The sequence below is a fragment of the Oryctolagus cuniculus genome, chromosome 3 (genome assembly GCF_964237555.1).
Source record: "Oryctolagus cuniculus chromosome 3, mOryCun1.1, whole genome shotgun sequence".
Lineage (NCBI taxonomy): Eukaryota > Metazoa > Chordata > Mammalia > Lagomorpha > Leporidae > Oryctolagus > Oryctolagus cuniculus.
Genome location: NC_091434.1, coordinates 20,298,419 through 20,326,004, shown reverse-complemented (window position 1 = coordinate 20,326,004; position 27,586 = coordinate 20,298,419). Strand labels below are relative to the sequence as shown.

General features: G+C 46.2%; 1 protein-coding gene across 9 annotated transcripts in view; it reads right to left on the bottom strand.

Annotated features, from left to right (window-relative positions):
- LOC100353345 (protein CNPPD1) overlaps positions 1-27,586 on the bottom strand; it is a 117,292-nt gene that overhangs the window by 73,066 nt on the left and 16,640 nt on the right. For 8 of the 9 annotated variants that reach the window (XM_070070173.1, XM_051848140.2, XM_051848138.2 and 5 more), the window contains 4 exons: positions 25,126-25,302; positions 24,131-24,343; positions 10,497-10,635; positions 9,831-9,889 (listed from right to left, as the gene is read on the bottom strand). In XM_070070173.1, coding sequence (XP_069926274.1) covers positions 9,831-9,889; positions 10,497-10,635; positions 24,131-24,343; positions 25,126-25,302 — 588 coding nt within the window. Of the gene's footprint in view, positions 1-2,545; positions 2,586-9,830; positions 9,890-10,496; positions 10,636-24,130; positions 24,344-25,125; positions 25,303-27,586 lie in introns of all 9 variants that reach the window. The other variant, XR_007920278.2, reaches the window with a different exon arrangement.

The following is a 27,586-nucleotide window of genomic DNA, read 5'->3' as shown; positions in this document are numbered from 1 at the left end:
AAGTACTATAATGGAAAATCCTGAGTAAGAAAGGATCAGCCAACTTAATTATCTCTACCTCCCTCCTCTTCCTTTTCCTGTCAGCATCCTCCATCCTTATGACAGATGCTACAGTACAGGTATGGACAGGGGGCTGTGGGAATAGTGGGGAGGTACACCTGTGCCTGGAAGAAGAGCAGAGACAGAAGAAAAATTGTCATGGAAGATTCACAAAAGTGATGATGCTCATGTAGGTTGAAATGTTGGATAGGAGTTTGCGATGAGGACAAGAGAGAAACACACACTGGGCACATGGATCAAGCAGGAAAATATCAACACTGCAGTAGGAGAAGAGAGAAGAGTGCTAGGGTGGAGAAACCAACAAAGCCAGCAGGACCAAATGATGCATGACCTTGTATGGCATGCAAGGAGTTTGAATTTCACCCCATAGGCCACTGCAGGCAACTGAGAACCACTGGAAGACTTTCAGCAAGAAAATGAAAAATCAAGTTCCTGTTTCAGAGAGACTGCTTTGACATAACTGCAAATTCAGTTGGAGAAGAATAAGGATTGTCTAGAAGGCATGTTAGGAAGCTACAACATGGACAAGTCAAAACAGGGGAGTGGCAATGGCTAACTGAAGGCAATGGAAGCTGGAAAACAGAGAGCAGATCCAAAAGACAGTTGATCAATTAGTGTTTGGAAGTAAGTGTTGGGAAACTCCCATGTTTCCAGCTTAGAAAACTGAATGGATGATAATACCATTCCCAAGATAAGGGATACAAGAAGAAAAATAGGTTTGGAGGAGTAGACTGTTTTGGACATGTATAGGTGTGGTATATGTGGGAATACAGTGGAAATGACATAGTGAAGATCTTAGAGTGGTATAACCATGTTAGAATGGCTGACAGGGGGTCTGAATGAGACAACCCAGAGAGGAGAGCAAAGGGTGAGAAGATCAAGGACATAATCCCAGGAAACACTAAAGGGATGGAGAGCCGCCCAAGGAAACAAAATAGAGCATTCTATGAACGAACTTTACAGAACTTTATAGAACAGCAATTTTCATGTTAAAGGTCTCCCCATCCTCCCCGTGTGTCTTTGGTATAACCTCTAGCTTCATTAGAACAGCAATGAATGTCTTCAGAGCTTGAAGTATCTGCTCTAGCATCAAGCTACAACCAGACAGGGGATGAAGATAGTAACTAAAACTAGACAGGATACAAAAACCATGGCTACATTTAGGATGTTGAGTCAAATCATTGTTAACTATAGCCCCCAAATTCCTTGGTTAAGGTATTATACTGAGCAGATTGCTTAAGTCTTGCAAGGCATTTAGAACACAGCAATGGGACCGATGGCTACGCTGAACACCTTCCTGTGCAGATGGAGGAGAGAATTACAAAACCTCCATCTCTGCTAAGGGCCTCCTCCCAAAGGAAGACAACTTCACACAACTGCCCAGGTTTTGGTGTCAACGGCTGATTCCTACTCAGGAGTTGCCAGCTGTGGAGGGCGGGGCTCTATTTTGGGCTGCCTGCTATCCCTGAGCCTGGCCACATCTGGTTTGAGCAGCATGCAGCCCCAGTGACTCACACACCCATGCAAACCGCCTGTGGCTCAGTGGCATGCCCTCAGAATGCCAGCCTTAGCCCAGCTCCCTCCTCACCCCATTACACTGGGATAAATAAATAAAAAGTCCGCCAGCAGCCACACAGCCTGATAGCAACCAGATGGAGAGAGAGAGAGAGGCATGGCTACAGCCAGGAGAAGGAACTCCTTCCAGTGGACTAGACCGAGACTGGGCTATGCCGGCCATGCATCCTAAACTTTCTCTTTAATGCGTTCCTATGGCCATGCAACTACAGTTCCCAATTCTCTGATCTTCTACTCTGAATGGTGCCTCACAGTCCCTAGTCCTAGGAAGTGCCCTCCATGGGGACTGCACCCTGTAAGAGGATCATGGCAACAGCTACCCCACCCAGCCCTGACTTGACCAGAGATTGCCAGCACTCTCCCAATAGTTAGCTCTCTACCAGCTGGCCCCTTTGGATTTTCTATAGATGAAACATCAGAGGCTGTTAGGGGAGAGGAAAAACAGACTGAATATGAGAAAATAATCTCTGTTCAGTCCTTAATTGTTTTTCTAATATTAGGACTCCAGAAGCCTCCCTGCGCTACTGCCCTGTGTGCTCTGTGTCTATGGCCTCTTGCTCAGCAATATTCCCAGGGAGCACAGCCGCTGACCCCAAGCACTGACCGCATGGCCCTCTGACATTGGCCCTGGCCCCCCTGCATCTTCATCCCAAGCTCTCTCCCTGGTTTATTTATCTTCCTATTCCATGTTGCTTATTTTGATGGCACATCCTTTCAGTTCAGTCTTGGGTGACCCCATGACCCTTCTGTGTCCTGTTTGTAAGACCTCGGGCAAGCAGAGTAACTGAAAAGATGCAGTAGCCTTGAGGAGTTCTACAGCCCCAGGAGGAAACACTTCAGTTCCAGCAGCTACGCAGGACATGCTGAGGACAGAGCAATGACCCCAGAGGTCACAACAATTCCATCTTACCTGAGTCCAAATGTCTCCCCCAGCTGGCATGGACAAACAGCTAAAGCAGAAAAAAAAAATGGGGATCAGCCTAGACTGAGTCAAGAAATAGAGATTCAAGGCAGGCATTTGGCACAGCAGTTAAGACACTGCTTAGGATGCCCACATTCTCTTTCAGAAGCCTGGGTTTGAGTCCTGGTTCCATTTTCTATTCTGATAAATCTATACCCTGGGAGGCAATAGATGATAGTTCAAGCATTTAGGTCTCTGACACTCATGTGGGAGACCTACACTAAGTGCCTGGCTCCTGGCTTCTGGATGGTTCTGCCCTGGCAATTGCAGGCATTTAAGCAGTAAACCAGTAGACAGAAGATCTCTCTCTCTCTCTCTCTCTCTCTCTCTTTCAAATAAAAATAGATAAATATTTTTAAAAATCAAATGCATGGCAGGCGCCATGGCTCAATAGGCTAATCCTCTGCCTGCAGTGCCGGCACACCGGGTTCTAGTCCCGGTCAGGGCACCAGATTGTGTCCTGGTTGCCCCTCTTCCAGGCCAGCTCTCTGCTGTGGCCCGGGAGTGCAGTGGAGAATGGCCCAAGTCCTTGGGTCCTGCACCTGCATGGGAGACCAGGAGAAACATCTGGCTCCTGGCTTCGGAGAAGCACAGTGCGCCGGCCACAGCGCACCAGCCGCAGCGGCCATTGGAGGGTGAACCAATGGTAATGAAAGACTTTTCTCTCTGTCTCTCTCTCACTGTCCACTCTGCCTGTCAAAAAATAAAAATAAAAAATAAAAATAAATCAAAAGCATGTTATTATAAAATCATGCCTGGGGCCAATGTTGTGGTACAGTACATTAAGCCATCACTTGGGATGCCCATAACCCATACCTGAGTGCCTGGATATGTGCTTCTCACCCAACTTCCACTAATAGGCAGCAGATAATGGCTCAAGTGCTAAGTCCTTGCCACCCACATGGGAGACTTGGATAGAGTTCCAGGCTCTTTGGCCTTGCCTAGCCCTGGCTGTTATGGGCAATTAGAGTGTGAACTAGCAGATGGAAGATCTCTTATGCCTGCCTCTCAATCTCTCAATCTCTCTCTCTCTCGCTCTCTCCCCCTTTCAAATAAAAAATGAATAAATAAACTTAAAATCATGCATGGATTTTAAAATTAAAAATAAATAAAAAGAAATGGAGCAGTCCTAGGTGTATGATTTTGGGCCAGTTACTTAACCTCTTTGGGGCTCAATTTCTTCATCTATAAAATGGAATGTAGGGTCAGACATGCGGCCTAGCTGTTAAGCTACCTATTAACAATGACACCCACAACCTATATCAAGTTCAGTACCCACCTCCAATTTCCTGCTAATGCAGATCCTCAGAGGCAGCATTAATGGCCCAAGTGACCAGGCTCCTGCCACCCCCGTTGGAGGTCTATATTGAAGTCCCAGATCCCAGCTTTGGCCTGGCTCAGTCCTGGCCATTGCAGACATTTGGGGAATAAACTAGCACATGAGAGCTCTTCCCTCTCTTTGCCTCTCAAATAAATTAATAAATACACAAATAAATAAATTGAAGGAATGCTACATCTCTCAAATCCTTTCCACATATAATAAAATGCCATATATTTATGAGGCTTGGCTGTGTTCCATCTAGAACCTATAGGATCAATACATTTTATTTTATTTTATTTTATTTTATTTTGACAGGCAGAGTGGACAATGAGAGAGAGAAAGACAGAGAGAAAGGTCTTCCTTTTACCATTGGTTCACCCCCTAATGGCTGCTGTGGCCGGCATGCTGTGGCCGGCGCACCGTGCTGATCCGAAGCCAGGTGCCAGGTACTTCTCCTGGTCTCCCATGCGGGTGCAGGGCCCAAGGACCTGGGCCATCCTCCACTGCACTCCCAGGCCACAGCAGAGAGCTGGACTGGAAGAGGAGCAACTGGGACAGAATCCGGTGCCCTGACCAGGACTAGAACCCGGTGTGCCGGCGCTGCAGGCGGAGGAGTAGCCACGGCGCCGGCCAGGATCAATACTCTTTTTTTTTTTTTTTTTTTTTTTGACAGGCAGAGTGGACAGTGAGAGAGAGAGAGACAGAGAGAAAGGTCTTCCTTTGCCGTTGGTTCACCCTCCAATGGCCGCCGCGGCCGGCGCGCTGCAGCCGGTGCACCGCGCTGATCCGATGGCAGGAGCCAGGAGCCAGGTGCTTTTCCTGGTCTCCCATGGGGTGCAGGGCCCAAGCACCTGGGCCATCCTCCACTGCACTCCCTGGCCACAGCAGAGGGCTGGCCTGGAAGAGGGGCAACCGGGACAGAATCCGGCGCCCCAACCGGGACTAGAACCCGGTGTGCCGGCGCCGCTAGGCGGAGGATTAGCCTAGTGAGCCGCGGCGCCGGCCCTCAATACTCTTTTAAAAATATATTTATTTTCCCGGTTGCCCCTCTTCCAGGCCAGCCCTCTGCTGTGGCCAGGGAGTGCAGTGGAGGATGGCCCAGGTGCTTGGGCCCTGCACCCCATGGGAGACCAGGAAAAGCACCTGGCTCCTGGCTCCTGCCATCGGATCAGCGCGGTGCGCCGGCCGCAGCGCGCCAGCCGCGGCGGCCATTGGAGGGTGAACCAACGGCAAAGGAAGACCTTTCTCTCTGTCTCTCTCTCTCACTGTCCACTCTGCCTGTCAAAAAAAAAAAAACAAAAAACAACAACAACAACAAAAAAAAAACAAAACAAAAAAAAATATATATTTATTTTATTTGGAAGGCAGAGTTACAGAGAGACAGAAGGAGAGAGGGAGAGAGAGAGATCTTCCATCTGTTGGTTCACTCCCCAAATGACTACAAAGACAGGAGCTGGGCCAAACCAAAAACAGGAACCAGGAGCTTCTTCCAGGTCTCCCACATGGGTGCAGGGGCCCAACTACTTGAGCCACCTTCCGCTGCTTTCCTAGGCACATTAGCAGGAAGTTGGATCAGAAGTGGAGCAGCCGGGCATTGAACCGATGCCCATATAGGATGTCGGCGTTGCAGGAGGCGGTTTAACTCACTATACTACAGCACTGGTCCCTGATCAATACTCTTGAAAGTATTGCAGCTCAATTCACAATAGCTAAGATATGAAATCAACCCAGATGTCCATCAACTGAAAACTGGATAAAGAAATTATGGGATATGTATATCATGCAATACTATAGTGGAAAAAAAATCCTGTCATTTGCAACAAAACAGGTACAACTGGAAACCATTATACTTAGTGAAATTATCCAGTCCCCAAAAGACAAATATATATTCTCCCTTATCTGTAGTAACTAATAGAGTACCTAAAAGGTACTCTATAGAAGTGATATTGACACTTTGAGATGCAATGATTTTGAACAGCCCTTGTCTTGACTGTTGAGGAATAGTTCTTTTTTTCCCCCATACTATTTGTTGAACTCTTTACTTAGTGTGGGATTACTCTTATGAGTATAAAGTTAATTGAAATTAGCTTTTTGAAAAAAAATAAGAATGAGAATAGGAGATGGAGGAGGAAGAAGGGTGGGAAGAATCAGTATGTTCCTAAATGTGTATATATGAGATGCATGAAGCTTGTATATCTTTAATAAAAGATCTCTAGGTAAAACAGAAAAAAAAAAAGTAGTTGTTTCCAAAACCAGTATTCTTCCTAGGCTAGCACCTGGATTCTATGTTTTCTCACTCAGTTTTACTGGGTTCCCCTCTTTCCAACAGTATGAAAGAGATGAGCCTCCAACCTTACAAATGAGATAACAGCACTCTGAGAGAAGTTGTTGATCCAAAGTTGCAAATGAACCATGAGAATAAATGAAGACATCAAATAGAGCTCTCTAACAAGCAACACTGTAACCACAGGCTGTCACATCACCACAGTTCTTAAAATCCTCTGGCACAAATTTGTCAAAATATTCACCCAAGGGGCCAGCGCTGTGGCGAAGAGGGTAAAGCCGTGCCTGTGATGCCAGCATCCCACATGGGTACTGGTTCAGGACCCAGATACCACACTTCCAATATAGCTCTCTGCTAATGTGCCTGGGAAAGCAGTGGAAAAACGGTTCAAGGGCTTGGGACCCTGCACCCACGTGGGAGATGGGGAAGAAGCTCTGGGCTTCTGCCTGGTCCAGCCGCAGCCATCACAGCCATTTGGAGAGTGAACCAGCAGATGGAAGATCTCTCTGTCTCTCTCTCTGTATGTAATGCTGCCTTTCAAATAAGTGAATAAATCTTTAAAAAAATATTCATCCAAAAATTTATCAAGAATCCACTACTTCCAGGCACTACAGTCAGAGCTGGGGATACAGGAATGCATTCAACAAGGTCTTTGCCTTCAAAGAGTTCACTGATCAGTGTAAGAGAATGCTATACTCTTGCAGACATATCAACATGTTGATATTGCCATGCTATACATTATAAAATAGAGGCATATGTAACAAAGAAATATTGTCTTTATAAGGAGAGGCCAAAACATATCTCTGAAAGAAGCTGAAGCTGACATATAAAAAGATGAATAGAAGGGGCTGGAGCTATGGAGCAGCGAGTTAAACCACTGCCTGCCGTGCCAGCATTCCATTTGGGCACTGGTTTGAGACCTGGCTGCTCCGCATCTGATCCAGCTCTCTGCTAATGTGCCTGTAGAAGAGGGCCTGAGCCCCTGGGCCCCTGCACCCACATGGGAGGCCTGGAAGAAGCTCCTGGCTCCTGGCTTCAGACTGGCCCTGCTCCACCCATCGTGGCCATTTGGGGAGTGAACTAGTGGGTGGAAGACCGATCTCTCTCTCTCTCTATCTCTCTCTCTCTGTCTCTCTCTTTCCCTCTGCCTCTCCTCTCCCTCTCTGTAACTCCGCCTTTCAAGTAAAAAAAATAAATCTTTTTTTAAAAATTACTAGAAGTTTACAAGACAGTTATGACCAGGGCACTGGGCATTCTGAGATTAAAAAAAGGGGGGGGGGCATTTGGGGAAATAAGAAGTCATTCCATATGGCTAAAGCATAAAGGATAGAGAGGAAAATGTCAGAAAGTCAAGCTGCATAGGTAGGCAGACCCTGGATCAGGAAGGGGCCTCCCTGCTGCTCTAAGAATAAGCTTTGCATTGTTTAACGACAGCACCGAAGCACGGAACTCTTATGTCATCCTCAGCCTATGTTAATCTCCCTTATACCCAAATGTATACAGATAGAGAGATCTGTATCTGAGAGACAGATGCCTAGGACATTCCCATCACAATGGCCTCTCTTTTCCCATACAGACTTGAAATCTATTCTGCCTCAAGACTTACAGCACATACCTTCCTTCCTCTACAGTTATAATCGCTGCAGTATAGGAATTAACCCCAAGGACTATGGGGCCATTCTCAGTCAAATGTAGAGAGACAGACCTGATGGTTCTAAGCCAAGAATGCCTGGTTTATGCCTAGCCCTATGAAAAATGCTAATTTGGGGTTCCAAAGAGGTGTGAGATACTGATCTTGTCCACAAAGAGCTTAAATATTAGCCTAGAAGACATGACAGGAATATGGATATCTCCACATAATACAAGTTGAGCATCCCTAATTTGAAAATCTGAAATGCTCCAAAACCCAAAACTATTTGCGCACCAACCATGTTACCACAAGTGGAAAATTCCACACCTGACCTCATGTGATGAGTCACAGTCAAAACGCAGGTGCACTAAAAATACTGTATAAAATTACCTACAGGCCATGTGTATAAGATATATGTGAAACGTAAATGAGCTTCATGTTTACACTTGAATCCCATCCCCAACACATCTCATTGCAACTATCCCCAAATCTGAAAAAAACCCAAAGTCTGCAACACTTCTGCTCCCAGGCTTTTTGGATAAAGGATACTCAATGTGTACTATAATAGCATGATTTACTTTCAAAACACAGTACCAACTTGGGTAACATGTATAATTAGAAAATGGGGCAATAATACTAAGGTGCCAACTATACAACCAACAAGTCCCAAAAGAGTTAGGGAAGCAGAAGAGCAATGTTGACTGTTATTATCAAAGGTCACTATTATTAATACTCCCCCTGTCTGGCATTTAATAGATGTTTCTTTTGGCCAAGTTCAGTCCTTAGAAGGGAAATCTAGGCAGGAGCTTCTGACAGGCCACAATTATCTACTCCCCATTCATTCCTTTGCCAGTCCCCTTGTATAAACACTGTGATTTTCCAGAGCCTACTGTGCCCACAAGACAGTCCCCAAATGGTAGCCCTGAGCTTTTTACCTTCCTCTACTGCTGGAAGGGGCTTGGACAACTAATAACCACTACCCTTCACTCCACATCTAAACCTTGCGACCAGCTTTCAGCAACCAACAAGTTAACAACTTGTCAACCAATCTTTCCAAGGTTAGAGAATTCCAAGTGAGGTTCCTGGGTACTTTCACAGAGATGTGTTTTGTAAATGTTATTCATGGAGTGGCACTGTGGTACAGTGGGCTGTCACCAGAGATGCTGGCATCCCTTATGATTGTTCAAATCCTGGCTACTCCAATTCTAATCCTGCTCCCTGCTGTGCCTGGGAAAGCAGAGGAATACAACCCAAATACTTGGGCCCCTGCCACCCAGTTCCAGGCTCCTGGATTCAGCCTGGCCCAGGCCCAGAAGTTGTGGCCATTTGGGGAGTGAACCAGCGGATGGAAGAATGATTCTCTCTCTCTCTCTCTCTCTCTCTCTCTATCTCCCTGCCCCCCTCCCTCCCTCCCTCCCTCCCTCGTTTCTTCTCCTTCTCTCTCTGTAACTCTGCCTTTCAAATATATAAATCTTTAATATTTATTTATTTGAGAGGTAGAGACAGAGACAGAGAGATCTTCCATCTGCTGGTTCACTCTCCAAATGGCTGCAACAGCCAGGGCTGGGCCAATCAGAAGGCAGGAGCCAGGAGCTTCTTCTGGGTCTCCCATGTGGGTGCAGGGGCCCAAGGACTTGGGCCATTTTCCCCCTGCTTTCCCAGGCCATCTGCATGGAGCTGGATCACAAGTGGAGCAGCCGGGATTAGAACCAGCACCCATATGGGATGTCAGCACTATAGGTGGAGGCTTAGCCTACTACACCAGCCCCTCAAATCAATAAATCTTAAAGAAAAAAATCTAATCAGCCTGCTTTCATCCCCCCTTCTTCCCTGCATTTCCCTCTGAATCTCAAGCTTTATCAGACTTTCCACAAACAATTTTTTCGAAGAAAGGACTTTCCAACCATACAAGCTGCCCAAAATGCAAGTTGTCACTCAGGCACCTGGAAACGGGAAGTAAAGCAAAGTTGCACAAGTAAGAAGGAAATAATTACCCTACCTCTACCATAAATTGTTCTAAGAAGGAGTTTTCTTCAAATGGCTCTGTCTTCAGTCGACCTGTATCAGAAGGGATACAGAAAAGAAATTTGAGTCTTAGGACAAGTTTCCTATCTGTGAGATGGAAAGAAAACAGAGCACAAGACTCCTTAGGAAAAAACGAGAAAGATGCAGCATCCAGAGACATCCATCCCGAGGGAAAAGAAGGGTTGAGAGCATGTGAGCCAATAGGCGGAGAGGGGGTGATTAACAGCAAAGGGCAGGTTCAGCGGCAACATCTGCTCTAGGGGCTTTCCTGCCACGAAAACAAAGCTGAAACGGAATTTTTATTCTGAAGTGGGAGCCACGCAGCTTCCTAAACTCCCAAGTTCATGTTGCCCTAGTACAGTTTTGCATAGCTGTTGGCTTCCTTCCAAAGTCTTTCCTTGCCATTGCCTAGGACATGTCTGGACTTGGTTGTATTCATAGCTTCTATTAGCCACTTGAGTCCCAGTCAGGGACTCGAGGCAGAGGGATGTGTCACCTGGTATCAAGTCTCTAGTACCTGGTCAGTACCCAGCAGCACTAGGGAAAGCACTTCTCCAATGCAAATGGTTCTCCCCCTTTTCTATGACCTTAGCCTACCTGTACCATTCTCCACCTAACTCCTCCGAGAATGTCCTCTTACCTCGGCTCAGTGTGGCCCCACTCTCCCGGTACTCCTGGATCTCGAGATCTTTCATCCGAAGCAATGTTGCTAGCTCCCTCACTTGGTTCTGCAATGCCAGACTCATACCCATTAGAGGACGAATCAAATGTTGGGAGACCTTTAATGGAGAAGAGAGATCATCAATTAGTCAACAGATGTTTAACAAAGTGCTCCCTAAAACTGTATCAGGTGTAGGGGTATTCAGTACTGTACAACTGTATTCAGCACAGTGGGGTAAACTGCTGCCTGCAGCACCAGCATCCCATATAGACAACCGTCCCAGGGCTGGCTGCTCCACTTCCAATCCAGCTCCCTGCTGATGCACATGGGAAGAGCAACAGGAAGATGGCCCAAATTCCTGGGCCCCTGCACCCATGTGGGAGACCTGGATGAAGCTCCTGGCTCCTGGCTTTGGCCTGGCCCAGCCCAGCCATTGTGGCCATTTGGGGAGTGAACCAGCAGATAAAAGATTTCTTTCTGTCTCTTCCTCTCTTTCTCTCTATAACTCTGCCTTTCAAATAAAATAAATAAATCTTTTAAAAAAAGTATTAGATGCTAGAAAAATACTGAAAAATAAGTGTTTTTGTAGGCATTTACAGTTTCATAGGCAAGCCATCCATTTACATGAATATAAGCACATATGTATTAAATAAATACGTTAAAGAGGTTCACAGATTTTCTACACCAAGACAGGAAAAAATAAAGGAGAACACATTACATTGCTAATCTAAAGTTGCAGGTTAAGTTGCCACTTGGGACACCTAGAGATACAAGTGCCTATTTAAGTTCCAGCTCCTCTGCTTCCAATCCAGCTTCCTATTAATGCATCCTGGGAGGCAGCAGACAATGGGCCAAGTGCTTGGGCCTCTGCCACCTGCATGAGAGACCTGGATGCAGTTCTGGGCTCCTGACTTCAGCCTGACCTGGCTCTGGTTGTTGCCAACATCGGAGGAGTAAACCAGCAGATGGAAGATCTTTCTTGTTCTATCTCACGCTCTCTCTTTCTCTCTCTGCCTCTGTGTGTGTGTGTCACTCTGCCTTTCAAATACATGAAAAATAAATAAATAAACACTTAAAAAAGAGTAGGATATGATAAAGTTGTTAAGAGGAAAGTGTTGGTCAATTCTCAACAGAGCCTGAGAGACAAAAGCAGAAATCCAAGCAACTCTCAAGAAAGTAAGTGTGGAAAAAAATGTGAGAGATGGAGCCGGTGTTATAGCACAGCAACTTAGGCTGCCACCTACAGCAGTTCCAGATCTGGCTGCTCCACCTCCAATCCAGCTCCTTCCTAATGTGCCTGGGAAAGTAGCAGAAGATGGGCTCTTCCACTCCTGACACCCATGGGGGAGACCTGAATGGAGTTTGGGGCTCCTGGTTTTGGACTAGCCCTGGTCGCTGTGGCCATGTGGGGAGTGAACCAGCAAATGAAAGATCTCTTTCTTTATGTCTCTCTCTTTCTGTATAACTTTTCCTTTGAGTTAAATAAATCTTAAAAAAAAAAAAAAAGTGAAAGTGAAAGTGGACATGGCTAAAACAGAGCATGGTAGTTGGAGAATATGAGCAAACACAAATTAACAGAGAAACAGAGAGCTTTGAAGGTCAGATTAGATCAAGAAACAAATTAAGAGCCATATCAGGGCTGATGATAGCCCAAGATGAACCCAGAGTTTTCATCTGCTCCCACAAAACAGCAGACTCTAAAGCTACTGTAACAGAAGCAAGCCAGTCATCAAGAGCTTAGCCTAGGGGCTGAAGCTATGGTGCAGCGGGTTAAGCCTTGGCCTACAGTGCTGGCGTCTTATATGGGCGCTGGTTTATGTCTGGCTGCTCCACCTCAGATCCAGCTCTCTGCAAGGTGCCTGGGAAAGCAGTGGAGGATGGCCCAAGTGCTTGGGCCCCTGTGTCCACATGGGAAACCTGGATAAAGCTCCTGGCTCCTGGCTACGGCCTGGCCCGGCCCTGAACATTGTGGCCATTTGGGGAGTAAACCAGCAGATGGAGGACTTCTGTCCCTGCCTCTTCCCCTCTCTCTGTAACTCCACCTTTCAAATAAATAAATATTTAAGAGAGAGCAAGAGGCCGGCGCCGCGGCTCAATAGGCTAATCCTCCACCTGTGGCGCCAGCACACCGGGTTCTAGTCCCAGTCTGAGTGCTAGATTCTGTTCCGGTTGCTCCTCTTCCAGTCCAACTCTCTGCTGTGGCCTGGAAATGCAGTGGAGGATGGCCCAAGTCCTTGGGCCCTGCACCCCATGGGAGACCAGGAGAAGCACCTGGCTCCTGGCTTCGGATCAGCGCGGTGCGCCGGCCACAGCGGCCATTGGAGGGTGAACCAACGGTAAAAGGAAGACCTTTCTCCCTGTCTCTCTCTCTCACTGTCCACTCTGTCTGTCAAAAAAAAAAAAAAAAGAGAGAGAGAGAGAGAGACACTAGCCCTCTAGTCTCTCTAGAAGGAATAAATCAAGTCCCCTCCACACTTCTTTCTTTTCTTTTTTTTCTTTTAAGATTTGTTTATTTGAAAGGCACAGTAACAGAGAGAGAGACAGATCTTCCATCTACTGATTCACTTCCTAAATGGCCATATCAGACAGATCTGGGTCAGGCCAAAGCCAGGAGCCCAGAACTCCATCGAGATCTCCCACGTGGTTGGCAGGGACTTAAGTACTTAGCCATCATCTGGTGCCTTCCAGGGTATGCAGTAGCAGAAACCTGGAACTGGAAGTGGAGCCGGCACTCAAATCCAGGCACTCCAATATGGGATGCGGGTGTCCTAAGCAGTGCTTTAATCTCGGTGCCAAATGCCTGGCCCCAAATCTTGCTTTTAACAAGAGGCAATAAGGACACAAGCACAGCCACACGGCAGTACGGCCTGGGTGATGCTCTCATATGATAATGTAGAGCTATGTAGAACAATCTTCAGTTCACCTACACAGGGTGTCCACTGGTCTGTCAAGGAAAATAATGAAAATCAATAATCTATTTGTGGCCGGGGAATGTCATCAGAATTCCTTTCACTTCTCTCAAGGTGAACTAAAGGAAGCACCAAGAAGAAATGGCCTAGATCAGAGGTCAGCAAACGTTTTCGGGAAAGGGCCGGATGGTCAATATTTTCAGCTTTGTGGCCATGAAGTCCCTGTTGCAACTATTCAGCTTTGCTGTTGTAGCACGAAAGCAGCCTCAGACAACATGTAAATAAATGAGGTGGCTGTGTTCCAACTGAACTTTACAAAAGCGGCCAGCCAGCCAGATTTGGCCCACTGTGCCCCATGCCAACCCCTGCCCTAGACCTACAAAGGAACACTTTCAGACAAGATACCCACATGCTGGCTTGAAGGGAGGAACAGGTTCTGGGGGGTCCTGGAAGACATAAAGCCAGACCCAAGTCAATCAAGATCAGAAGTCTGCACTCTTCAGACTTTTGTGTTTTCATGTTCCATGAATTTTCCAGGTAAATTTACCACTAACAAAAAGTTCAACCGTGTTACAGCTGGAATTAAGAGGAAAACACTTTTTTCCCACATTTTAAGGGCAGATTAGAAAAGATGGGATCTGGGGAAGACTTAGGGGGTCAGTGGCAGCAGCTTCTGTACTAGCCCCGGGCCCAGGAAATGCAGGGCACTGGCACACAGCAGAAGGCTGGACACTGCGTGGGTCTACAGATGCAGTCACTTCTTCCCATCAAATAGCACATCCCCACCTGGCACTGTCTCCTGGCTCAGGCCTTAGGATAAACCTAAGCCTCCAGGAAGTACTGGTCCAAACATGCACTTCTCTAGATCCAGCCCTAATTTGGTCTTATTCAAGGTGCCTTCCTTTGTAACTATTGAGGTCCCAACAAATTCTACTCCTGGACCCACCAATGAGACAACTTTTCCATTACTTACTAATCTCCCTCACCCAAAAAACCTACACCAGTGCATCAGTCTAACCTTGTCATTATCTCCTGACCCACTATCCCCCAACCCTTTTTTCAACTCCACTCTCTGTAATTCCATGACCCCTATAAAGCCGGGAGATTGCTTAATTGGAGGTCACTTCCTCCTGTGTGGGAGCTCCCTATTCCACTCTCTACCGCCTAATGCAACTGATATCTGTATTCCTGTAATTGTCCTCCCAGAGGGCTCTGTGGTGCCCCAAAACCAGTCTCTCCCGATACCGGTGCTGCAAAACGCCCATGCTAAAAGGGACATAATTATCCTTCCCTTTCTAGCGGCACTAGGTGTTCTTACAGGAGTGGGGACAGGAGTAGCTAGCCTGGCATATGGTACTACCCAGATACAGCAAATGGCAAACACCTTAAATACGGAGCTACAAAATGTTGCAGCCTCCTTTATAAACCTGCAAGACCAGATTGACTCCCTGGCTGATGTGGCCCTTCAAAACAGAAGGGCACTAGACCTCTTACTAGCAGAAAAAGGGGGAACATGCGTATTTCTGGGGGAACAGTGCTGCTTTTTTACTAACAAATCTGGAGTAGTCAGAAACATGGCACAACAACTTAAGGAACGCATTGCCAAACAGCAACAGGAGTACCAGGGACAACAAGGATGGGATCTATTTTCCTCTTTTCTCCCTTGTTTCTCCCTTGGGTACTGCCAACCCTGGGACCCATAATAACTGTAAGGATAATTGTAATGATCGCTCCTTGTGCTCTCAGGCTCATAAAAGATCGAATCCAGGAAGCCTCCAGAGTAGCAGTCAACCAGATGCTTCTCCATACATACATGCCTGTCCCTGCGGAGCCCCAAGATACCCCAGTGGGCCCCTGTAAACGACATCCCCAATCAGCAGGAAGTAGCCAGAGAGATTCATCATCGCTCCCTTTCCTATCATCAAAAGGTCAGGATGATAGCTTTGGGATCTGCAAGGAGGGAAGGCCTATACTTCCAGGAATGGAGAGTCCCTACCTGTACTTCCGGGCAAGAAAAGTCCTTGTCAAGGTCCCTGAGGGTGCCTAAAGGTCAGCCAATGAGGATCAGACCCGCCTCAACCTTTAACCCCCATGACCTGAATCTATAAAAGGAGCACGCCCAATCTTTGACACTTGACTTCCCCAGCCCCCCACCCCCACCCCACCCCCCACCCCCCCACCCCACCCCCGCTCTGCTGCTCTGTTGGGACTGGTGAACCTCGCCCACCCAGGAGTGGAATCCCAATAAAAGCTTGTGAATTAATTGATTCGTCTGCCTGGGAAGATTTGTTATGCACCGGACACCTTGCAGACTTGAACCCAGGTACTCTGATGTGGGATGCACACATCTTGATCACTAGGCTAGACAACTAACTGTTCCTCGGAAAGCTGAATTTAAAAGTAATGAACTGGATATTTGGCAGAGGAAATAACTAAGCAACAAAACATTGACAGTGCCGCTTGGCTGCTTTTAACTGCACACAGTAGGACTCAGGAGCAGCAGCCCGGGCATGGGCACGACCTACATACAGGTGACATGCGCAATTAAAAGGGAATGAAGGTCGGCTCAATAGGCTAATCCTCCACCTAGCAGCGCTGTCACACTGGGTTCTAGTCCCGGTTGCCCCTCTTCCAGGCCAGCTCTCTGCTGTGGCCCGGGAAGGCAGTGGAGGATGGCCCAAGTGCTTGGGCCCTCCACCCCATGGGAGACCAGGAGAAGTACCTGGCTCCTGCCTTCGAATCAGCGCGGTGCACTGGCTGTGCAGCGTGCCAGCCGTGGCGGCCATTGGAGGGTGAACCAAAGGCAAAAGGAAGACCTTTCTCTCTGTCTCTCTCTGTCTCTCTCTGTCTCTCACTATCTACTCTGCCTGTCAAAAAAAAAAGGGGGGGGGGGGGGAATGAAAAGATTTTTTAAATTCACAGCCTAGACAGGGAGAGAGAAAGGAAAAGAGAAAAGTGCCTTCAGGGCAGAAGGATGAGGTGGAGAAACCACTTGCTAAAAAGATTATTGCAGATAAAAAGAAGCTTTGTGCTAATCAGCAAGACAATGGAGAAAAGACATGGAAGAGTATCTCAGAAATCTTTGAGCTGCCCCTCCCATCACAGGCCCAGAGCAAGGACACAACCGGCTCAGGGAACCACATGGCACTTTCCACAGGGTTGCCCGAGACCACCGTGGGATTGGCTTCTCAGCCAGCTAAGTGCTCCATGGTTCATGAGGACTCAGGTGTGGCCCATGCTGGCAGCTGACTTTGGTGTCGGCCTGGTTTTGCAGGCACATAAAAGACAAGAATTTCCACAGAGCTTTTGAAAGGAAAGCCTGGGGAGCCAGACAAAAGTTTGCTGGAGGGTCAGATCCTCTGCAGGGAACTCCTGATGGGGTGGTATCTAGTGGAACTACAGGAATGAGCTAAAGTGGAGACACCAGAAAGGTAGAACAACCAGCGGTGAGCAATGCCTGCTCAGGAAATCCACAGATATCATGAGCAGCCCAGGAAAGTAGCAACGAGGACCAACAAACCACTACCACTGAGACCCCAGAAACAAAGCTACCAGCATGCAATGCCACCTGGGAGAGCTATAAACACAGGACTTCAACCTGTGAGAACTGAAGCATGGGCCGAGCCCAGGAAAACCACAGGGGTAGGTCCCTAAGGTTCCCCTAGTCACTCCCCAGTGATGCCAGACATGGGGCTGTGGGATGTAAAATCTGCCCAGATAGGTTTTAGCCTTGCTTTGGCTGATTACTCCTTTCTAATTGCTCTGGTTTTGGGGGGAAAAATATACGTACTCTATGCTGTCCTGTCCTATCTTGGAAGTATGTAACTTGTTTTTTTTTGTTGTTGTTTCACAGGGGCTCACAGATAGAAGAGTTTGCCCCAAGTCTCAGATGAGACTTTGGATTTCTGAATTAATGCTAGACTGAGTTAAGACTAACACTGGGGCCAGTGTTGTGTCACAGTGCTGCCGACTGCCAACAATGCCGGCGTCCCATACCACAGCACCATTTCTAGTCCTGGCTGTTCTGCTTTTGATCCAGCTCTCTGCAAATGTGCCTGGAAAAGCAGTGGAGGATGATCCAAGTGCTTGGGCCCCTGTCACCTATGTGGGAGACTTGGATGGAATTCCAAGCTCTTGGCTTTGGCCATAGCTGTTGTGATTATTTGGGGAGTGAACCAGGGATGGAGGATCTCTTTCTCTCTCTATCACTCTGCCTTTCAAATAATCAAATACTTAAAAAAAAAAAAAAAAAAGACTTTAAGGGACCAGCGCTGTGATGTAGCAGGTAAAGCTGCCACCTTCAATGCTGGCATCCCATATGGGTGCTGGTTCGAGTCCTGACTGCTTCACTTCCGATACAGCTCCCTGTTAATGGCCTGGGAAAGCAGCAGAAGATGGCCCAAGTGCTTGGGCCCCTGCACCCACGTGGGAGAACTAGAAGAATCCCCTGGTCCTGGCTTCAGATTATCCCAACTCCAGTCATTGAGCCATCTGGGGAGTGAACCAGTGAATGGAAGAGCTCTCTGTGTGTCTCTCCCTCGGTCTATAACTCTGCTTCTCAAATAAATAAATAAATACATAAATCTTTAAAAAAAATCTTTACATTAAAAAAAAAAGAATGATTGCATGTTGTACATAAAAAGGACATGACAAGAGTTTTGGGTGACCAGAGGCAGATGCTGTGGCTTGAAGATCTGTTCACTTATGCAGGAGCTTGGTCCCCAGTGTCTGACAATAGAGGTACTGAAGGTGGAAACTTAATTCAGGATAGTGTTTAGAGATGGGGCTTTGGAAAGTGATTAGTTGGGATTTGTTTGTTAGGGTGGAACCCCCTAATTGAGTCCTGGTGGTTTTATAAGGAGAGAAAAACTATAAATGCATAGAGAGGTCCACACACCTCCACCACAACTCCACCACAATGTGACATGGCAAAGGAGGTCCCTCTCCTAACCCTGTGTCATGCTGTGCTGACCTGGTGCCTCCAAAATCATGACCCAAAGCACTTGTAAATCTCTTTTCTTTAAAAGCAATATCTTGAAAATATCTGTTCATATTACAAGAAAAAAATACCTGTTCATATACAAGAAAGACAGATGAAAATGTGTAACTAGATTAAAAAAAAATCCAGACACTGCAAAAAAATGCCGAGGTGCTTTAGATCAGGACACTCCCTTGTGTTGACAGAGAGCAATGAATGAAGAGATGCCACTCAACAAGTCAACTCAATAAACACCTGCTGGGTGTCTGAGGCCTCACAAGGGTTAAGGATGTCAGGAAGTATGGTGGAGCCAGAAGCAGGAGATGCCAATCTTCTTCCTAGGGAAAAGCCTCCTTATAATTTTCCCTAAAGTCTTCAGATTTCCCATAGAAATGTCCACAAGTCATAGGCAGGAGAGAAAGAAAAGTGACTGGATGAATCCCATCAGGTGATACAGTGAAAGCGTAATAGACCCAGAACTAGGAGACCTTGATTTTCGTCTTGCTTTGATATCAACTAGATGTGAAAATGACTTAATCTCAACTTCTCTCTTGGTCTCTCTTTTCTAAAAAGAAAAGCTATGGAGCTGGAATATTTGCTCTCACGGGTCCATTCTAAAGCTAAAGTTAAGTCATATCACATATGTTCTATTCCTCCCACAGTGAGGTTGGAATTGGTATCTCTACTTTACAGCTAAAAAATAATGAAGCATAAAAATTCAGAACTCGGTGCAGGTGTTTAGCCCAGCGGTCAAGATGGAACTTGGGACACTGGCACTCCATTGTGAAGTGCCTGGGTTCAAGTCGCAGCTCTACTTCTGACCCAGCTTCCTGTTAATGTGCACCCTGGAAACCAGCAGGCGATGACTCAAGTTCTTGAGTCCCTGTCTCCCACATGGGAGACCCAGACTGAGTTCCAACTTTCTGGCTTCAGCTCGACACAGCCCAGTGGTTGTACGCATTTAGGGAGTAAACTAGTGGGTAGAAGCTCTCTTCCATCTGTCTCTCTGTCTTTCAAATAAAAATAAAGGTGTTTTGTTTTGTTTTAGAATTCAGAACTTATTCAAGGTCATGTAAGTAGTCTGAAAGTGATGGAGCTGAATGACAAATTCAAGTCTGCTGGTTCCAAAGCATGTACTTTTTCCTACCACTAAGAAACCTTTGGAGGTGATTCCTAGGAATCATAAAATGACCATAGAAATGGCAAATTTGAAAGTCAGAGTATGGAAGATCAGGAATTATTGGAGCTGGCATTGTAGCACCCAGTGGGTTAAATGGCCACCTGCAACACCAGCATCCCATACTAGAGTGCTGTTCGGAAGTCTGGATACCCTGCTTCAATTTCATTTCCCTGCTAATGCACCTGGGGAATCAGCAGGAGACAGCTCAAGTACTTGGGCCCCTGCCACCTTGTGGGAGACTGGATGGAGTATGGGCTCCTGGCTTGATCCACCCTGGCATTTGTGGCCATTTGGGGAATGAACCAGAGGATGAAAGGTTTCTCTCTCTCTCTCTTTTACTCTTTCTGTCTGTCCTTAGATCATTCTGTCACTCTGCCTTGAAAATAAATAAATCCTAAAAAAAAAAAAAAAAAAAAAAAAGAATTACATTAGATTCTAGAAAGAATAGACAACAGGATAGAGGAAGCATGAAGTTTTCCACAAGCAGAGATGGGCTCAATGTCAGAAAGCAAAAACTCCAGGCCATATGTATTCCATAATGTCCTGCAGAAATTTAAGAACTACTGAATACTCATAAACCATATAAGTATATTATGTCGAAGAAGAAACAGGGAAACAGGTAGTCTCTTGTCTGTGGCTGGTAGGAATGAGACTATACAATGTCTCTGGGAGAAAAACCGGCATCATGTTGGCAAGACTAAAGATAAAAATATTCCTTGACCCAGCTATTCCACTTCTAGGAATTTACTCACACATTTGCACACAGAAGGAAACACAAGGATATTCGCTGTATGGAACAACAAAGGACTACAAATAACTAAGTGCCTACCAGTAGCAGCTCAATTCCACATCTATTAAATAAAGTGCTGTGTTGCCATTAAAAACACTAAGGAAGTTCTTCCAGATGCTTCCATGTGAACAATCTTGGAGTTCTATACTTAAGTGAAAAAAACAAGGTCTAAACAGTGAGGACAGCATGCTACCATCTGTGAACACACATGCATGTGCACAGGAATGTGTGGCATATCCATACAGTCTTGCATATATAGCTTTCTTTAAGAACTCTCAAGCAGCTGCTAACAGTGGTTGCTTTAGAGAACGAAAACCAGGGACTGCAGAAGGGGACAGAAAGGAGACCTATTTTTTCACTGTACACCCTTCAATGCTGCTTGAAATGTTTGCCTTTTGCATGAATTGCCCATTCAAAAACCTATCACAAGAATGAGCAACAAACAAAAATTAGAACTGTGTGACCTCACAGACTCACACACAGCCTGAAATAGCATCCACCTACATACTTGCCAGTGTCTGTTGGCTGTCACTTTTTCCCTATAAAGCTCCCTGAGGCTCAGGGGTTTCCCTGGGATGGCCTTCTTCTCCTTTTAATGGTAAGTATTTTATTTTAATTTAAAGCATAATTGTTAACCAATTCTTCAAATCTCACTTCTCCCCAGGGCCAACCAGAGCCACCCCCTTTTACACACTATTGCCTCTTAACTTAGTGTCTGTCCTCCATTCGAGGAATCTGCCTAGAATAGTGAGTTTTTGTTTACATTTTTTCAGCTATAGTATCATTATGCAAGAGTTCTATATGGCATTCTTTTGAGAGAAGAAAATACTCGAGCTCATCAGCTTCCCAGGAGAACTGCCTCCTCCAGTTATGTTATTCTGAATTTCTAGGGTTTGTAATGTAAAATGAGACTAGCTATTAACTTGGGATTCCCAAAAACTGCCGAAATGTTTGAGTCTCGGAAAAAGCATCACTGAGGAAACAGTGCCCCCTGGTGTCGATTAGAAAAAGCTAAAGGAGTTTTGAATGAACTAGGTATATTCTTGACCGAAAGCTGGATGGAAAATTACACAAGAAATTAAATTAAAATCAACAAATGTGGGGCTGGCACTGTGGCTTAATGGGTTAAGCCATGGCCTGCAGCACTGGCATCCCATATGGGGGCCAGTTCAAGTCCCAGCTGCTCCACTTCTGATCCAGCTCCCAGCTGATGTGCCTGGGAAAGTAGTGGAGGATGGCCCAAATGCTTGGGCCCCTGTACCCATGTGGGAAACCTGAAAGAAGTTCCTGGCTCCTAGCTTCAGCCTGGCACAGCCCAGGCTATTGTGGCCATTTGAGGAGTGAGCCAGCAGATGGAAGATCTTTATATCTCTCTCTCTGTCTCTCCTCTCTCTGTAATTCTACCCTTCAAATAAATAAATATTTAAATAAATCTTTGAAAAGCAGAGTTACAGAGAAAGAGAGATCCTCCATCTACTGATTCACTCCCCAAATGGCCACAATAGCCAAAGCTGGGCTGATCCAAAGCCAGGAGCCAGGAGCTTCTTCCAGGTCTCCCACATGGGTGCAGGGGCCCAAGCATTTGGGCCATAATCTGCTGCTTTTCCAGGCACATTAGCAGGGAGCTGGATTGGAAGTGGAGCAGTCGGGACTTGAACCAGTGCCCATATGGGATGCCAGCACTGCAGGCAGCTGCTTTACCCGCTACACCACAGCACTGGCCCCAATAAATAAGCCTTTTTAAAAAAATCAACAAATGTGAATGCCTACTATATGCTAAGCACTATTTATAGACCTTAGAAATTCAGAAATGAAGGAGAAATAGTTCTTCTAGCACACAAAGCTAGCTTTACTGGGTTCTGGATTTAAAATAAGTATCAGCAAGCAGTTTTTCAAAAAGTCCTTGCAGCCATCCAGTCATCTGTGGATGCCAGAGCATCACAACACCTATGGGAAGCTAAAGAAGGATGATAGAAAATGATGCTCACTTACCTTCAGATCCTCTGCTGGCTCTCACCTTCAAGTCTTCCCAAAAAGACTCTGTCCTCTAAGAGCTATTGACTGAAACAAGCCATTTGTTACTCTTGCAAACTAGTCCTCAATGTCCACCTTTAATTTGTCTGCTTTTTAATCTATTTATTTATTTGAAAGGCACTGACAGAGAGGGGGACATACACACACAGAGTGAGAGAAACAGAGAGATCTTCCATCCCCTGGTTCATTCCTAACCAAGGCTGGGCTAGACTGAAGCCAGGAGCCTGGAACTGCAACCAGGTGTCCCAGGTGGGTGGCAGGGACCCAAGTGCTTGGGACATCTGCTGCTTTTCTGCACAGGGAGCGGGATTGAAAGCAGAACACTGAATCTCAAACTAGTGCTCCAACATGGGATGCTGGTGTCACAGCAGCAGCTTAACTGTACCACAATGCCAGCCCAATGTCCACCTCTAATTTTTAATAGAAGCTCTTAGGGCAAATAAAGGCTACAAGTGAACAGAGAACAATATATTCCTCGTCTCTGAAAATGGGCTTTCAGATCAGACTAATCTGGGTTCAAATTTCAGCTCATTCATTCATTTTTAAGCTGACAGACTGGACAAGTTGCCTTCTATCTCAGTTCCCTAATCTGAAGAATGGGAATACTACACTTATCTCACAGGAAAATCATGAGGATTAAAAGAAAAGATAACATTTAGACAGCTACCTAGCTCTGCCTTGTTCTCAGAGCGATCTTGATAAATCATAAATTGGATCATGTTAAACCCTGCTTAAAGTTTTTCAGTGAATTCCTGTTGCCTTTGGGATACAAGCTAAACTCACTCGAATGTTTTATTTATTTTCCCCAGAAACCTTTTATTTAAAGACTATAAACTTCACTAGAATCCTTTAAACTCTGGCCACTGCCTACTCAGTTTCTTAGGTCTTTGTGTCCACACTGCAGGCATGAAGTTCCTGACTCACCCCGTGTCTCCATGCCTCTTGCTTACAATGATATTTCTCTTTCTTTCCTCCCAACTAGTTCCTGCTCATCTTTAAACTCGGCTCAGAACCTCTCTCTTCAAAGATTCTTTTTCCTCTGATTCTCAAGCCATCATAGACCTTCATCAATCAGATATGATAAATTTCTGTCTGCCCATGTCCCCTCACTAGGTTATAAACTCTAGGAAAAGACTATATTGTTTCAAGTCTGGATATCCAATAATTAGCACATAGTAGGTGCTTCATGAAAGTTGAAAGAATTTATAAAGCTACCCAATAAAGCATGTAGATACAAAATCTGCTCCCTTTGCAAGGAAAGGATTCTTTTCACCTACAGGCTAGTCAAGAAAGGTCTTCTTTCATTGTTGTTGCTGTTGTTATTTATTGATGCAGATGCTGATAAACAGGGGAGGGAGAGGGAGCTTCCATCCACTGGGTCACTCATCAAATGCCCTTAATGCTCCCTGGCTGGGACCAAAGCCAGGAGTAGGGAACTCAAGCCAGGTCTCCCATGCAGGTGCAGGAATACAACTACTCGAGCCATCACCACTGCATCCCAGGGTCTGCATTAGTGGGAAGCTGGAGTCAAGGGTGGCACATGGGATCAAACCCAGGCACTCAGACGTGGGACACAGGCATCTTAACCTACTGGCCAACATCCATCCCAAGAATGTTTTCTAAGTGGAGAAGTTCAAGAGGAGTTTGCACAACAAGCAAAAACACCCAAAGCTTCAACTCCGTCAGCTGGCCCTCCCTGTCCCACACCTGAATCGTACTTACCAGGAAAGGACTAGCTGGGGTGCAGTGGAAATGCCAACAGAAGGGGAGACCAGAGAGCTCACTCCGCACCCGCAGAATCAGTGCCTCTGCCGCACGATCGCTGGAGAAGGTCGCTTCGCTAGGGTGAGCCGCGTCCTTCAACAACGGGTGAAGCAGATTTTCCAAATGACAGAGAAGAGCCGCAGGTGGGGCAGTCAGGCGCTTGTTCAACTCCTAGAGAGACAGAAGCCACACAGAGTGAAGGCGTTAAAAGGAAACTGACTCCCTCACAAGCAAAGGTGATGGAAAACTCTGGGTAACATGAAGACAATGCGTAGGAGAGGAAGAGGAGAGAGGATAAAAACTTCAGCATAGGAACATCATGCACACAGAACAGAAATTCTCCCCCACACCCCCCCCCCCAACCACACACACACAGATCCCAGGCTTCTAGCAGAAGTATAAAACGTTAATTGAAATTGTCTCAGGGATGGCACTGTGGCATAGTAGGTAAAGCTGCTGCCTGCAGTGCCCGAATCCCATATGGGCGCCATTCTAGTCCCGGCTGCTCCTCTTCTGATCCAGCTCTCTGCTATGGTCTGGGAAAGCAGTAGAAGATGGCCCAAGTCCTTGGGCCCCTGGACCCATTGGGGAGACCAAGAAGAAGCTCCTGGCTTCAGATCGGCGCAGCTCCAGCCTTTGCAGCCATCTGGGGAGTGAACCAGCAGGTGAAAGGCCTATTTCTGTCTCTCTCTCTCTCTCTCTCTCTCTCTGGCTTTCTTTAACTCTGCCTTTCAAATAAATAAATCAATCAAGAAAGAAAGAAGAGAGAGAGAGAAAGAAAAGAGAGAGAGAAAAAAAGAGAGAGAGAGAGGAAGGAAGGAAGGAAGGAAGGAAGGAAGGAAGGAAGGAAGGAAGGAAGGAAGGAATGAATTGTCTCAATTAACTCAACCTTCCCTGGCAACCTGCAGTAGGTAAGTTGGTTGATGTGAATGTCTCCTTCTCTTCACACTTACCTTGGCTCGCTGGATGACCACATTAGTGTTCACCTGTTCATGCCACACCTGCTGAAGATCTGAAACCAGCAAGGCATAGCCCTGCTTAGTGATATAGGCCTTGGCCATGAGGGAGTTCTCAGCAAGCTGTAGCCATGCCCATGGCTGCATCAACAGGCCTTGCTCCAATTCCTCCATCTGCAAGAAAGCCCAAATTTAGCAAAAGGCTTCTAGGGTAAGGTGAGGTCTAGGGAGGGCAGCACTCAAACAACTCTAAACTGACTTAGCAGCTGTGACAATCCTCCCAGCTAAAACAGAAGGCAAGGGGCCAGGGCAGGAGTGCAGTGGGTAAGCTGCACCCTGCAGTGCCGCATCCCATGTGGGCACCAGTTTGAGTCCTAGCTGCTCCACTTCCAATCCAGCTCCCTGCTAATGCACCTGGGAAAGCAGCAGGAGATGGCCTGAGTCCTTGGGCCCTTGCACCCAGAAGAAGCTCCTGGCTCCTGGCTTCAGATTGGTGCAGCTCCAGCCATTGCAGCCATTTGGGGAGTGAACCAGCAGATGGAAGATATCTCTGTCTCTCCTTCTCTCTCTCTGTAAATCTACCTTTCAAATCGATAAATAAATTTCTTTATATAAAAAAAAGTAAGGCTTTACATTCTTCCCTGAATATAACCAGCAAAACACCAACCTTACTACCTCTTGGCCAATAAAAATCTATTTAAAATCTTGTGAAGTTTTTATTCATATTAAGTTCCTAGAAGATAAAAATATCTTTCTTTCTTGGTATTTAAGCTTCAGCATATTGATATTAGCATTTCTGCTTTCTAATAATGTAACAATGTGGAAACCACACCATGCTTATTGCATCTTTATCACATTCCTAATAAATACGTCAACATTGCTCTTCCCCAGGACATGTAGAAGAGAATGAATAGTTCCTGTCTTATGAAGCATCATCTATTATAAATGCCTGAGACAGGAAATTCAAATTATTTGATCATTATCTAAAAACAAAGCTCTTGGAGCAGGCGTTTGGTGCCATAACTAAGATGCCATCTGAGAGCCCCCCCCCCCCACCAGAGTGCCTGGGTTGGAGTCCTAGTTCTGTGCCCAATTCCAGTTTCCTGTGAATGTGCACCCACGGAGGCAGCCGGTGGGGACTCAGGTGGGTGCCACGTGGAAAACACAGATCGGGGTTCGGGCTCCTCACTTCCATCTGGCCCATTCTCAGCTCTTGTGGGCACTTGGGGGAGTAAACCGGTAGAAAGGAGCTCTCTCCCTCTCTAACTTTCAAATAAATAATTTTTTAAAATAACAACAAACTCTGGAAGCTCTCAGGATTAAAACAAAAATTCCTGAGTGTTAGGCCTAGCAGCTAAGACATCACTTGGGCCACCCACATTCCATATTGGAGTACCTGGGTTCCATCTCAGCTCGTCTCCGAATTCCAGCTTCTTGCTACTGCATACTCTGTGATGGCTCAAGCAGTGGGGTTCCTTCCACTCATGTGGGAAATCCGGATTCATTCCTGGCTCATGGCTTCAGCTTGCCTAGCCCTAGCAACTGCAGGTGCTTGGAGGGTGAACTGCTGGATGGGAGCTCTCTCTCTTTTTTTTCTGACTCTCAAATAAATAAAATACATAAAAATGGTTTTTCAATTTTATTTCTATGTATTTGAGAGTCAGAGGCAGAGAGAGAGAGAAAGAGAAATCTTCCATCTGCTGGTTCACTCTGCAAATGGTTACAATAGCCAGGGCTAGGCCAGGCCAAAATCAGAAGCCTGAAACTCCATCCAGGTCTTCCACATGGGTGGCAGGGCCTGAGCACTTGAGCCATCATCTGCTGCCTTCCCAGGTGCATTAGCAGGAACCTGGGTGGGACGTGGAGCAGCCAGAATTCAAACCAGCGCTACTACGGGATGCCTGCATTACAGGTGGGAGCTTAACCCACTGTGCCACAACACCAACCCCAATAAAATATTTTTTAAAGTCTCTGATATGGAGGTTCATAATAGAATCTGTGCATGTGACTCCTCTGGGAGTAAATGAAAACTGTGTGCATGCATATCTGCTGACCAGAGGGGGCAAGATCCACAGCTAAGGCCCAATTCTTAAAGGGACAATGGCACATATGAAAAGAAGTAATAAGTTCTGTGTCCAAGAGCAACAGAGAAGATTAAAATTCAACAAGAATCGAAATGACCTAGAAGTCATGAATATGAAGAACATCACAGGTGCAGACACTGAATTAAATTCCACATACGCCCACCAGGAGGCACTGCCATCAATGACATCCTGTCCTGCCGCACTCCCTGGATCTCCTGGAAACTAATTTTCAACCTCAACAGCTACAGCGGTAGCCTTAACCTAGTACTCAGTAACCTGGGCTGCTTGACAGAGAGTTTGATTATTTTTCCTGTGTTGGAAAAAAGGGTGATATAATTTCCTTCATTATTCCAGTATATGCATACAAAATAAAG